Here is a 14391-nt window from a genome sequence, read left to right as displayed (position 1 = left end):
TAGTACGATCCCTCGCGTTCCTGAAGATGTTGAATCACGTCAGACAATGCGACATGAGCTTTTGAGCATCAAGGCCTGCAAGGCCACGGTTGTTCCAACAAAATCGATGCCCTTCCTGGAAGTCTTTTTTGAGGAGGACAAGAGAGACTTCTCAAGACGGCATAGCGCCCCTGCCTATCCCTGCGGCCCTCCAATCGTATGCCGCCAAGCCCGTCACGACAAGGGCTGCTCCCAGTCGAGCAGGGCTCTTGCGAGTTTAACTGGCTAGCCATGTGAGACCGCAGCGGCACGATCTGTCCCTCGTTGGAGTCCTCAACGGTAACGTGATTACGAGATGGTGTGAAGGGATCGCCAAACCTCGCCTCGTTCAACACCGAGCTTGGCCTCCTTTTGCCTACCACTCTCTTTTGGCTTCTCCGACTGACATGGCATAACTGTATGTCTGCCTTTCTGCAATATGCAGGCTTCGTCCTTCTTTTGCTACGATATGCGGACGGACTGGCGTCACGACTAGCACTTCTATAAGTTCCTTTTTTTACTCACCTGCAGCAGCCCAGCCTGTTGGAGGCAACAGCGTCTGCAGTCTGCCATTGCAGGTGGCGAACCAAACCCTCGTCCCTCGTCCCGCCTGTCTGGGCCCCAGGGCCAATTCCTTCCTGCTGGATTGCTTAGCGCGCCCTCTCGCTGCAAGAGTCAGGTGCTTTGCGTCAAGAGGCCGAGCGAGAGTCATGGGGATCAACTCCAGTCCAGTAATCCTGCCTCCCAAACCTGCAGTCATCTTGCTGTTCTCCTCCTCTCTGGGCGTGCGTGCATTTGCGTGCAGATGGGAGAGGTCGAGACATGGCCAGATAGGCATGCAAGGGCTCAGCCGGACAGGCGTCCTCGTCGATGGGGGTTTGGTGCTGCGTTGTTGTTCCTACAAGGAGGTTGGATGATTCTCTGCATGCAGGTCCCAGAATCCTGCTTCTCAACTCCTTGAGCCTCCATTTCGAAGTATTATCCGCGCTTAGGTCTGCCCTCAAAACACCTGCGAACTAACCCCGTCACCTCTCACAATGTCTTACCTGCAGAGCTTGCTTTATCAATCCGGTCGGCAAGGCAGAACTCCCTTAGGCTGCCGCTACGAGTGGCTGTTTGGCCTGGAATTGGGCTTGCCCAAGTGGGACCAGTCTCGTCCAGAATGGCGAATGGTTCTTCGACTTTGAAGACTCGCTGCTATCGTAGACTGTCCCCTCTACCCACTCCCTAAGTACATGCCGCCTTTAAAGGCCATCCGACCCGGTTCTGCGGCGTCGTTAGATCGTCAAGATGGCAGCTGACCATACTAGCGGCTACGCCTCTCTGTTTTCCCATTGAATCAAAATCCCATCATTCCTCTGCTCCAGGTAGGATCGCCGAACCGAGTCCATGAGTTCTCAGTCATGGTTAACCATGCTGCAACACCAGGCCCGTTGGAGAGCGGCCGGCCCTAGATGAAGCCATCTCTCAGCCTATCGGGCACCTTTGTAGCCCGGGTTATCTTGCTAGCCCCTCACTCCGGCTGGCTGAGAGTGCAAAGCTATCGAAAGGTGTAAGTATTGTGTTTCGGGCAGGTCTTTTGGCTTCGCCCAATACGCAACGGCTATGGGCACGGTAAGTTTCTGTCTTCCACAAACTTGATTGTCTTGGCACATTGGCAAGTCCCAGTCGGGGTCATGGGCGACCATGGCGCGGTATCTTTTGAGCTGAACTTTTGCCAACAGAAGTCTAATCTCAGTTGTTATTCGGGCAAGCAATATCTGTTGGTGATGTTCGCAGCAGAGAAATGTGCTCCGAGGTCATGTCTGGTTTATGGGTCTGGTGTTCTCCAGTGCCGACACCCCTTCTCTGGGGCTATCCAATCCGCACCGCGGGTCTTGACCTCACCTCCCTAGATGAATGTTTGTTTCTCTACACCCATCGCCAACGAAGCAGCATCACAGGAAGCCCCTTTGCGTTATTTTCCATTGTCAGCTAGCCTCTGCCCGACGATCCTCGACTACTTTGGTGGATCATTCGAGCTTTCAGTCTCTCTCCGCGTATCACTATGTCCTGCTAGACCCAGGCTAACATTCCCCGAGACACGGTTTGGCTCCTTGCGCCGGCCCCGTCGGCCCTCTTCGGTGAGACAAATGAACATTGCGATACTGGTTTTGGCAAATATAGTTAACCCCCTCCAGCTGGTAGCTTCTTTCTCTATTCGTTGGCTAACATCGGACCGCTGCTTGTCGCGGTAGGCAGCGAGCTGTGTCATAGTCCGTCGCGGATACATCGGAGATTGCGCCGTGATCCAGCGTTTGTTGGTAGGTGGGGATGAAAACAGGACCGCGTACTGTTTTTCGGCACTCGTTTGTGTGTTTGGGAAACTGGCGTGGGTGAAGATTGTATCTCTATTTCTTTCTCGGCTATTAGCCACTTAGACGGGTTGCAATGTCAGTGTCGCTCCTGGCTCGATATTTTATCGAACATATGCTTGCGTTATTCAAAAGGCCGTCTGTCCGTGGTATCCCCTATAATAACGGATTTTGGTAGCACATACATAAGAGGCAACATCCCGTGCTTGAACGAAATTCATCAGTCAGAACATACACAATAGCTTGAGGCTAGTTGATACCACTCATAGCCCCTTTTCTCGCCGTACTAGTTGTCTCTGCATTAAAGCCCCGGGCTATGGAGGATCAGCGGCGGCAAATCCAAATCAGTCAACTTCTTCGCTGTGGGACTCCCTCATGCATGGGCCAGTGTATTCATGGCTGGGCCGTGGTTCGTTCTCTCCGTGTTTGTCATATGAACTGGACGACGGGCAGCGAGACCCCCTATTTGAGACTGAAATCGAGAAGCGGGCAAAGAATGCCCCCGTAATTAGCAGGATATAATACACCATGTACGTCTTGTCACCCTGCAAGAGATACTGGCATCCATTAAAGCTTATGGAGAAATTTACTGCTGCCTGTGGTGAAAGTCGTGCCCGCAAATCCTGATTGTGAGTCTACTGGCTGTGAAAATAAAACGACCCGGCATTCATACGGGTAAGTCTTGCCACGCGTCCCAGTATTGGCCATTTTTCTCTAGCAGGCGGAGATCATCATCGTTATATCGCTAGATTGTCAGGTTACACTCGCTAGAGATACATGGAAGGAGTTGCCCACTAAGAGGGAGACAAGACAGTTACCTACCTTAGTTACCAGGGGCCTTGAGTTGAACGCAAGTTTGTTTGTCTGCTTGGTTACAGCATGCGAAGGTAGGAATTCAAGTGATATCTAACTAGTCTAGATAGACTATAGCTCTTGTTTCTTGAAGATGTGGATGTAGTAGCTCTTTAAAGGTTTCCTTTGTCCATTCTCGAACAGTTTGTCATCTACTGGACTCAAGATTACTACGTAGCAGAATCCACCGACACAGAGCGGGAAACAGGCGCAAGGCAAGACTATCAAAGTGAATAATAGGTATTATCGCTACCTTGACTCGAACCTCTATCGAGCAGAGAAATGAGAATAAAGAGAACACTGCCCGAGAGAAAACAAACTAGGCGGATTTTCGTCCTCTCGCCTAACCTCCCTGAACGCCCCTCATTATGTGGCACTAGTTTTTGTAGTTGCTCGTGTAAAGCTTCATTCATTTTTGTTTCCGCCTCCGCCTTTCCGTCGTACCTGAGCCCGCCCGCATGTCTTCCGGTCTTCCGTCGTCAATAAATAATACTAAAAGGGCATATTTATTTTACAAATAATCTCTTTCCTTTCCCCTTGATTTTGAAATTTGTTTCCCTTCTTCGCCGTGTCCACTCTCCGGACCAGGCTCGTTATCCACGTAACGTGCAGATCCAGACGAGAGTGAAGTCATACAAGTCCGGATGGTTCATCGTCGAGACCGTGAAAGAAAAGAGGTGTCAAGAGTTGAAAAGATTTTGCCATTGGAAAGCAAGAATGACCTGAATCCAAGGTCCGAGAATTACGTCAATATCGAGCGTATTCCTCCGCAGAAAATCCCAGAGACCAAAACCCAGTCCTCGCTACTTAGAGGCTGCGAACCGTTGAGCCCGCGCTTCCATCTTAGCTTTCTCGGCCGGGTTGATGTCAGGCGTCGGTTTTCCCTGGCCTTTCTTCTGTCCGTCTGCACGTGCGCCGCGGCCATTGCTGCCCTCCTTGGGGGCGTTTCCGCCAGCGCCGTTCCGGTCGCCACGTCGGTTCTTGTTTCGTCCACCCCGGACGCCGCCGCTCTGGTTGGTAGGAGGAGCTGCAACTGGCGCGCCGCTGGATCGTCGTTTATTCACCCGCTTCTCCTCCACCTCTTGCTTGTCCTCATCAGCACGGTCGCGACCACGCTTGCGGGGACGGTCCGGAAGGGCACTGTCAATTGCTGAGATTTGGTCATTAGCCACGCCAAAGCGATTGGCCCGTGCTGCCTTTTTGGCCTCGTTGGTTTCCGCATCGGCGGTAATGCCGAAGCGTGCTGCGCGCGCTGCGCGCTTCTCTGCCTCGGTCTTAGCATTGGTGGGCGGCAGGTGCTGTGAAAATGGTGCCTCGGTTGGTTTCGCGGCTTCGTCTTTCTCAGCGCCGGCTTCGAAAGCTGCAGTGACAGGGGCAGCAGTGGTAGCCTCAGCTGTCTTCGACTCTGGGGCAGGGGCATTGACGGCCGAGTCAGCAGCTTTGGCGGTGGTCTTGGTCGCAGAGGTTGATGTTGACGTCGCAGGGGTGCTCTTGGCAACCACTGGCGAGGTAGAGGTGCGAGCAGCGGTAGAGGAAGCGGCAGGGGCAGCCACAGCGGGCGCATCGTCCGCCTTCTTAGTGTTCACATCATGTTTCTTGTCCTTGCTAAAGCCGGGATAGTCATCGTCGTCATAGTCAATCTCATCTTCAGCGGCAACATCCTTCTTGTCTAGGTAGACATCGACAACGAAGTCAGTATCAGCGAGAGCCATGGTTGTTGTCAGGGGCATCTTTTGATGTGGGTTTCGAAAAAGGAAGCGATAGTGATGTGAAAGTCAAGTGAGGTTTCGAAGAGAAAATGATTCGATATCGATGGCTTCTTCAAAACACAGAAGAGACACGAAGTGCGAGGATTCTGAGTGTGTGAAGCGCATCAAGGAAGAGGAGTCCTTATATATATGAGAAACTAACCGGCGGGAGCTTCCTCAGATTTAGGTTGCTCTTTATCATTGTCCTGGAGGCGAACAATAAGGTCGGCCTTATTGCCAACTTGTGTGAGGCCGCGCTCGTTCAATAGCTTCTTGAGCTCCGGCACCTTCATGCTATTGTAGTAGGCCATTGTGAATTGAATGGGCCTACCCGTCGCCCCGGCGCAAGACAATAGGTGCGAAGAACAATAGGAACGAAAAAAGCGGGTCGCGTCGCGGCCTGGGTGCTCTGGGAGGTCTGAAAGATCTGGGGGGTTCTGGGAGGTCTATGTGGTCGGCGAAGGTTGAGATGTCGCAGTCGTTGTCGCAATCAAGAAAACGAGGGTCGCAAGCGAAAAAAGCCCGATGGCCGTTTCTTTGAAGTCGCGGCGCGGCAGGAAACGCGACTGTGCCTGACTTGGGCCCCTGCACTCCACTAAGGTAGCCAACTGCTGCGCCAAGCCTTGTCTACATGCATAGCATATCATTCGTCATCAATATTCTATATCATAAGTATTAGAGAACACGGTGCTGCACGCTTTGGGAATGGCGCCCTCCCCCAACTCCCCTCATTTAGTTTAGCGCGGCCATTGCATCTTGGCAGCTTGGACCCGCTAATCTCGGCACCCCAAAACACTAATCGCTCTGCACCACCAGTTCCTTCCATCACCAATAACGCAAGCGAAGCAATTGCTCTACAACACCTTTTCCTTCCGTCGTCAACAAGCAAACGAGTTCTACTCCTTGAAGTCGCCCTGGGTGTACCAACATTCTATCTCCATCATCAGCCATCCGCCCATATGGATAGCACAATCACCACCCAGCTCGATTGGCTCCCTCAATCGGCTGACTCTCTACCCGGCAACGCCTCCAGAGACGGCATCCCCCAACTCCCCCACACCATCCGTGAGCTTACCCGTCTCTGGTGTCAATAAGATTATCGCCGAAATTCGCAATCGCATCTGTGGCCGAGTCGAGGTCGAAGAGGAGTGGTGGTGCATCAGCCTCAGTCGTGACGAGTTCAAGGCTTTCGAGGCGCGTTTAGAAGCTGAAGGGGATTACCGCTGGCCAAATTAGATAGACTATCCCTTTGTCCCTCTGTCTCTCTACCCCTCTTCGTCCAGCTGCCACTTGTCCAGCGTTACATTGGCTATCCTCTGATTAGGTACGACTACTTCCCTCAGCTCGCCAAGTTCGTCTTGCGAATGGCGGGCACTATCCACGAAGGCGTTGTCGAAGCATTCAAAAGCCTAGTTATGGAGCAGTTGATCGATATACGGCGAGGTAACGACCAAGTCGCTGCCGGTTTTGCTCGGGGCGTACGCGGAGCAGGAAGCCCCAAGATTGAGAGTGATGATAGTTCCCATTACCCAGACGGGTCGTTTGCGCACGAAGATACGGGGGTAGCATGTGTTATCTTGGAGGCCTCCCATTCACAAGAACGACAAGATTTGCCATTCCTTGCAGATGATTACATCCTAGGTTCAAATTGGCGGACCCAAGTCGTTATTGGGGTTGACCTTGAATACCGGGAGAAGGGAAAAGAAGCCAGGGTCACTGTGTGGCGACCAAGATATATTGAGGAAGATGGGGAAGCCGTACTTGAAGCAGCTGAGACGGAAACAGGTATCTTTCGGGCAGTGGATGATAGTTTAGTCGATGGGGAACGGATCCTTCGTATCGGGCTCAAAGATTTTTGGTACTGGCCTAATTGCCTCAGAATCGATGACATCCCCGGGGAGATTACTATTTCGTTTTCTCAACTTTATGAAATAGTGCAGGAGGCTGAGGCTAGAGCGGAGCGCTGGGATCGTGAGCGCAGGAAGATGCAGCATGAGAATCATCTGCAGCGGCCAAGGGTTCGGCCACCACCGCAACAACTCACAGAATCAGACGAGGAGCGGTTTGAGGCAGCCGAGAAAAGAGTCAAGAGGAAGCTTAGCGACTAGGGCAGCGATTATATCCCTGACTAGGATTCTATTTTGGGGTAGGTGGTAAAGATAGAGCTTGTAGAATATTTAGATCCGTGGATCCTAGGTTCTGGGCGCCACCCCCATATATATGTTTTAAGCTATAGTCTGCGCGCTCCTCAATACGTACCCATAGCCATATCCTTTTCCTGCTCTATCCTTCTTCCTTTCTGTACCTTTGAATCCAGGCTTGTTGGTTGCGAAGTCCTCTATCTAGGTTCGAAACGGGGCGGTATATACCCAGATCCCGGATGCCCCTAGAACGGATGAACTCCGCCGGAGGGCGGGTTGTAGGCGCCTGTGGGCTGTAGGCGCTATTATCGAGCAAATGTAGCATAACCATGATTAATTATGTTGTGCTGTCTCTTGAAGCACCCACCTAGATACTCTTTCGACCGTGACAGAGATGCGCTAGAAAGGCTGCTATGACACAGGTACACAGACGGTACTTGTAAGAGACTTGTGCACTTGGTGTTAAAGCCGCCGAAAATGGCAGCATGCGCCAGCCAAATTCAGCGGCCAGAACACTGTGGAGTAATACTGCATCACTAGGTAATCCGCCCATTGTGGCGACAATTACTTAAGTAAAGGAAAGCCCACACCTCAAACATGAAAGGTCGCACGTCTACCGACGGAATTCCGTATTAAAGCCATTGCAAAGAGAGATTCTAGACCATTTACAAACTCTCTCTGCGGTCTTGTAGTAATAATCTAGCAGAGCAATCAGAAAGCGGTTTGGCACTACATGATATGTCGTAAACACGTACATTCCAGTCATAACAAAGCCAAACGTCCGTACCAAGTGGCCCTCTAGGTGCTCCAGACATCTAACGTTTGTACATGTATATGCATTCATACATAAGTTAGGTAGGTACCTAACCTAGAGAAAGAAGAACACCGAATCCATCCATCCCACGCAATCAATCGACAACAAAACACCTTTAAAAAGTCCACCCGACGCCACCGCTGGTTTCTGTCTAAATGCCACCCATTCCATCCATGCCACCGAAGTGAAAAGACAAAGAAAAGAGAATCCCCCATTTATAGTTATTATGCCCTTTAATCTTCTCTACGTCTCTTATAAATGAACAGGTGAGACGAGATAGGTGGTGCCTGTCCCAAAAGAAATCCCCACCAAAAAAAGAAGAAAAGGCCAGCTATAAATGAAGGTCCAAGGAACCTTTAAAGTGCAGAATGTTGGGTATAATGAAGAAGGCAAAAGTTGAAATCCGCCGACCCCCCCCCTCCCAAACTCCCTTAATCTGAATGCGTCAAAACTTGGCGCTTTGAGGACGACTTGGTAGTCCGGCAATATTAATTGAGGCGCCTTCCTCTACCACACTCGAACTCTGCTCAGTGATTCGTCGCAGCATGGTGTCCACAAGTCTCTTCACTCGCGCCCTACCCTTATCCTTTCCGTGCTTTTCACCGTCCATTTGGCCTTGGTGACAGTGCTTCTCCTAGTTCATTATCAACCCCGGGATCTCGGAAGTGACCATCTTCATGATCCAGTCAGCCTGCTGGACGCTCTTGCACTGAAAGCACCATTTTGTGACTTTGCCAGCTAGTGCCCCTTGGGCAGGTGCTACACCGACATTGCCTTCTTCGTCGCGCAGATTCTCCCACACGCTGCACATAATCCCTTTCGTACCCAACATGCTGAAACACTTCGAGCCCAGCACCGCATCGAGCAAAATAAGCGGCTTCTCGTCGCTCTTCTTGGTCGCGTGGGTAACTATTATGCGCTTCTCCATACCGTGATACAGCGCCAGTTCTTGACGGACACCCGGCGGTGGGCGGCTGATGTTTAGGACGCAATCCCCCTTATCGGCCCAGCGGTTGTTCTGGACATTCAAGTGACATCGGATGTCGAGGGGTCGCTCATCTGGAGAGAAGGGCTTCGCTAGTCCATTGATCCAGCGGCTCTGGCTTCCTGAGCCAGATAGAGAGATAGAAAGGCTTCGCGGTGGAGTCGACGAACCACCTCCACCGCTTGACGAGCCACTCGATGTGTACAAACTGCCGGGACCGATCCCCCCTGCAACGGAGCCTGGGCGCGAATGCTTGTCGACTGTCGACTCATCGATGTTGAAAGATGTGTTACCTCCGCCCGTTAGACGCCTGAGAAAGCTGGTGGCCGAGATACCGGTCGAGGCGCTGGCTTGGGACAGACTCGGAGCACGAGTAGAGGCACGGTAGCTGTTCTTACGTCCAAACCAACTCCGCCGGCGGCTAGAACTGTCGTCATCTGCACTGCCCTCGGTGGCCATATTCTGCTGTTGCCCAAAGGAGCGGACACGTGCCTCCTCGCTGAGCTGAATGTATCTGGCGTTATTCATACGACTCTGGTGCACTGCTTCGTAGAGAATTTGGGCCTCGGCCTGAGATGCTGCCCGGAGGCGGAACATTCCGCTATCGATTTTTAGGCGCGATGCCTGGGATGCCGGACTGCGGACCTCGAGATCAAGCGCCGTACTCCTGCGGATCATTACCACCGGAGTAAGAACTAAGCAAACGAGGGGCACGATACCGCCCGCATCCTTGTTTCTGTTGTCGACCTCTGATGTCCCTGAAGACTGGAGTGGGTATGGTTGCTGATTCGAGAGCGGTTCGTTGAGGCCATGCATCTCCAAGCTTCCCGGGTGGACTATAACAGAACAAGGCTCGGAGCTAATATCCTTCCAGATTCCTTTCTTGCTGGACCAATATGAGACTGAGGCGATAAACTTTTGCAAAGGCCGTCCTGTTTGTTTCCCGTCTTGACCAGGCATGCCCATCTGAGAAGCCGAATTGGACGGAGTTATACTACTATCCGAAATTGCCGATTCAACCACGACCGGGATAGTCACCTTAATACTATAACCAGGAATGGTATCGGGCACTTCGTCTTCGTCTAGCTCGTCGCTAGAAGATTGAGATGACTCGGAATCATCGCTTGGCGGGTTTGAGCTGTCCGAAGACACGTCAGATGGATGGTATTCGTGTTTAAGTGGAGATGAAGTTCGCCGCTTCACTCGAGATACAGTTTTGTTCTCTACTGGAGGAGCAAGGTGGCTCGGACCGTTGGGTGTGAGATTACGATGTATCGGTGGAGGGGGTGCGCCATCTTCACGATATGGAGTTGAGTTTGGAGACGCCCTTTTCGGGGACTTCGGGAGACTGTGGCCTGCGCTTTCCCAAGATGGGGTTGGATCGTCACCCGATGGCTCCAAGGTCAGGCGAGTTTGTTGGGAGTGACTATCGCGGGTTGGTGTCCTTTCTGACTGTAGAGGTGAAGCTAGTGGCGGAGGTATTTCTATAGAAGACACGCTGGACCTCTGCCGTGCATGATAGCGAGCTGGAGTCTTGGGCTTTTCAGTGCTTGGAGAGCTGGAAAGCCGTTTGGAGAGCCTCCGCTCACCAACGGGAATGTCGATCAGATCAGCTTTGGCCGGTGTCATGTCCAATGGAGACAGGGCCGATTTCCAATGTGATGCCGGCGGCAGTGGGCTACTACCCAAAATATCGAGCCAGTCCGTAATCTGCTCGTCGTTATTCGTAGAGAGATTGACGAGTTCAAACCATTCATTCCCATTATGCATACCTCGAACCATTACCACCAAGGACCGAACATTGTCGCCTCTTCGGGCAGATATGAATTGCTTGGGGACAGGAGGGAATAGTAGCCACGATTGGGTACCGTTTCCAATCTCTCTGATGAGAACGTCGCCCTTGTCGGCGGGAACATCCAGGTTGTCTCTTTGAATCAGCTCCACCTGGCATTCCAGTCGTTGGCCGCTCGAGTGGTCAAGATCGAGTGCAAACGAGTCTTTAGCTGCGACTTGACGGATCTGGTCAACGACAACATTATCGATTGGAGCAAGACTTCGAAGATCACGAGAGCGGGTGGTGTCTGTATTGCTGGCGTCTTCATCCGTCATGCGGGCAATCTCTTCGCGATGCCTTTTACGGGCTTTCTCCTGGAGGCCCTCATATAGCGATAGAAGGTCGTTGACCTCGTTGGTTTCTATGACGGTGGAGGTAGCCTGCGAAATCCAAATCAGCATCGAATTGAGAGCCATGACTGTGACACTGGTTGGGGAGAGTATGTTTACCTTGAGAAACTTTGTCATCCACTTCACCCGAATCAGAGGCCGCTTGAGTAGGTATGCGACATCAACTCGTTCGCCGTTTTCTCCCAGCACGTCACCTTCCTCATTGCGGGGAAGTGCGTTTAGAAGAGAATCTTCGTCCTCCGGCTTCCCAGACGCAGGCGCAAGATTAACAACCAAGTCCTGGAAACCAAGCCGCCAGACGTCCAGATAGTTATCATAAACGGAAGATACCGCTTCAAGCCAGGTAAGAAGATGATAGATATTCGAGAGCGGGACACGCCGATGGAAGTTTCTCAGCTTCTCAAGAGCAACACCCATATTGACCACTGACTTGGCCATGAGATCATCCTTGGTGCTATCAGTTTCGGCTTGGTTAAAAATCCGAGCAACGCCGCGGCCAACGTCGTGGACAACATGTGTCAGTAGCACTGGGACCACACCGTCAACAAGAGCCTTCAATTCCCTCTCATAAAAATGCTCATCGTCAGCAAACTCGTCGAGCAATTCGTCGATCTTGCCATTATCCAACTTGCTCGGCTTTCGGTGGAGACTTCTGGCTGATTTGATGCTCTTTGACCGTCTGGGAGGAGCAAGCTGTCCATCGTCTGGCAAGGAGAGCACGGAAACGAGATCTGAATGCTTAGTAAGGCGACGTTTGAGGCTCGATTTCTGACTCCTGTTTCGGGATAGGTCGGTGGATTTCGTAAAAGCTGTTGCCTGAGTAACTGTGGTGTGGGATATATTTGACGCCGTGTCGGAACATGTCCAGCTGCTCGACTCCTCTGACACAATTGTGGATAGTTCATGAACCCCGGTGGTAGGCGGCCGCTTCTTACGAATGGGATCCAAGCCAATAGATGCTGAGGATTGGCTCGAGTCAATCGTGGAAGGATCAGGAGATGGCGTTCTCTGAGACTGGTCCGGTGAGCGACGACGAGCGTCTGGACGCTCCCAATCTTCCTCTTCGGGCTCTGATTCCACAGAATACTCAGCCTCACAGCTTGGGTAAATCATAGGCGGTAATTTGTAACCACCGGATTCGCCTCTAAATGCTTCTTTCAGCGCCTCTCGAAAGGGTTTCTTGCCGCCAGGCCTGAAAGGAGATGAAGCACTCTTGGTTGCCCGTCTTCTCTTGAGTCCCGAAGCGGGAGTAGCTGGTGACTTCCCTTTTTTCGGTGTTTCATCAGTGTCTTCTTGCTGAGGGTCAACATTTTCTTGAGGCTCGAGCACTCTGCAAGTTGGAGGTTGGTTCGTTTCTTTTTGCCGCTGGACCGATGAGGACCGTCTCTGATTAGCCTCGCCTTGCTCGTTTTCAGCCGGTTGCGGTTTAGACGACGGGTCAACAAAAGGATCGACGGTGCCGTTCAACCAAGATTCGATGCTTGCTGGCTGGTTTACGGCCGGTCGGGGCGGGTCAACCTTGTCGTGGATGATGTCTTTAGCCCCACTCACGACTTTCTTGAACACTTTTGGCACCGCCTTGAAGCTCTGATTTCTTTGCGCCTTCGGCCTCTTTGCGCCGTTCTTCGCATCAGCTCCCAGAGGTAAATCCAATTCGCTAAAGGCCGAGTACCCAACCGGAATATCAGCGAGGGACTTGTTCCCTAGAACCGTGGGCGGTATTCTTTCAGAGTCTTCGTCTGATATCTCGTGCCGGGGGGTAAGATTCTCCACTCCAGATCCCGAATACCGGTCGTCAGAGGCATGTTCTGCCCGGGCAGCTGCTCTGGGGCTCCGGCTCTGTCTTGATCTATGACGAGAAGGGTCTCTTTTTCTTGTCGGGGTGCCAACCTCAGTTTCTGGCTCCTCAATGACCTCAATGAAACCATCTGAAGAGTCTAGTCTGGTGCTTGTAACTCTCGCACTCCTCTCGACGGATGTCCGCCTGGATGAGGCTGGCTGGACGGTTATCTCGTCCATCGAGGCTCGGCGGCTCGGACGGATTCGAAAGTCTTCTTGAGAAGCACTGTCAACAGGCCGGACTCGGATTCCATCAAGGGGCTCTTTATTTCGGATCGGATATACTCGAATTCCATCATCGGTCTCCATTTTCGGCTTCTTTGGGGCCATTGGTCTCACACGAATCCCGTCTTCCGGAATAATTGTTTTCGCAGGTTTAACTCGAATGCCATTGCCGTCAGGTTTGCTTGACTTCAGTGGCTTTACTCGAATGCCATCATCTGCGGGTAGTGTTGGTCGGGCCGGGACATCTCGGTCGGAAGAAACTTCGGTAGGGGGATCTTCCTCGACAGTTACCGTTGCGCCTGAATCGGCATGATGGTAATGCCTCACGCGAGGGGCGTCTGGCGTTTCTATTCTGCTCGCCCAGTCCTTGATCTTGCTCTGGACTGGTGGATTCTGTGCTGTACGTTGGAGGAAATCTTTTGGTATCGGCGTTGGACTCCCTTCCGCTTTCGGTTTCGCAATACCTATCTTATGAGGGCCTTGCTTCTTCCCGCGCTTCATCCAATTGTCATCACTTACGATTCTCTTCTTCGGGCGCTCCTTAACCCGTGGGTCCTTGGCTATCATATCCGGCCGGTCTCCATCAGACTTATCTTGCCGCACGTCCTCCATGTTCCCGCGTGGGTTGCCGTTCTCAACCTTGGCCTTATTCTTCTTGGACTTGAGCCGTAGTTTGATTCTCACCCGGTCTTCCTCAGTAACAGTGGCGTCATCGAGCTGGGCGCCGACTTCAGTCGGCTCGCTTGCGACATCCTCGGCGTGTGGCACACCACCGCCCTGCGGCTTCATGGCGGAAATGCTCACCTTCTGCCATGCCTTTACCCGGTCGGTCACCGCGCCGGGTTGCTGGAGCCTCCGTACTGCTGCAGCTCGCATTTCTTGGCGCAACTCCTCCCGCACACCGGCTGCGTCCAGAGCCACGCTTTTTCGACGCTGCTTTGAAGGTGACCGCTGGCCAGCCACGCGCGCCGGCGAGGGGCGGCCTAGCAGGAATTCGGCCAGCAAATTTGGTTCCATTGACTTTTTCCGTTGCGAGCTCTGGCCGGCGGTGCCGGGAGGTGCGCTCTTCGGGGTGACACCGCCGGCATGCGCTGAAGCCCGCCTGTTGGCAGGTGTTGTCGCGGCAGCGCCATTCTTGACAGCCGAACCGCGCCGTGGCGTTGCCGGGTCTGGCGAAGAGGATTCGCGTGGTTTTTGCGGTGACATGGTTCTGCCAGGGAGGTCAAGAAAT

General features: G+C 52.5%; 3 protein-coding genes across 3 annotated transcripts; 1 reads left to right on the top strand and 2 right to left on the bottom strand.

Moving 5' to 3' along the window:
* Positions 1–4027: 4027 nt before the first annotated feature.
* Positions 4028–5283, bottom strand: B0T26DRAFT_738138 (uncharacterized protein; the record flags this gene model as incomplete). Its single annotated transcript, XM_060443548.1, has 2 exons — positions 4028–4893; positions 5136–5283. 2 exons carry the CDS (start codon positions 5281–5283, stop codon positions 4028–4030), a joined length of 1014 nt encoding a protein of 337 aa, XP_060300271.1.
* A 1013-nt stretch (positions 5284–6296) lies between these two features.
* B0T26DRAFT_694485 (uncharacterized protein) lies at positions 6297–6747 on the top strand (the record flags this gene model as incomplete). Its single annotated transcript, XM_060441242.1, has 1 exon — positions 6297–6747. A coding segment is annotated over exon 1 (387 nt), but the record flags the coding sequence as incomplete, so codon positions are not given.
* Positions 6748–8561: 1814 nt separating this feature from the next.
* On the bottom strand, positions 8562–14366 carry B0T26DRAFT_639096 (uncharacterized protein; the record flags this gene model as incomplete). Its single annotated transcript, XM_060437104.1, has 2 exons — positions 8562–11126; positions 11196–14366. The coding sequence occupies 2 exons, from the start codon at positions 14364–14366 to the stop codon at positions 8562–8564; spliced, it is 5736 nt and encodes a 1911-aa protein (XP_060300269.1).
* Between the last annotated feature and the right edge of the window lie 25 nt (positions 14367–14391).

This window comes from Lasiosphaeria miniovina (assembly GCF_030549165.1).
Source record: "Lasiosphaeria miniovina strain SMH2392-1A chromosome Unknown B0T26scaffold_2, whole genome shotgun sequence".
NCBI classification, from domain to species: domain Eukaryota; kingdom Fungi; phylum Ascomycota; class Sordariomycetes; order Sordariales; family Lasiosphaeriaceae; genus Lasiosphaeria; species Lasiosphaeria miniovina.
This window is presented reverse-complemented; position numbering and strand designations above follow the sequence as displayed.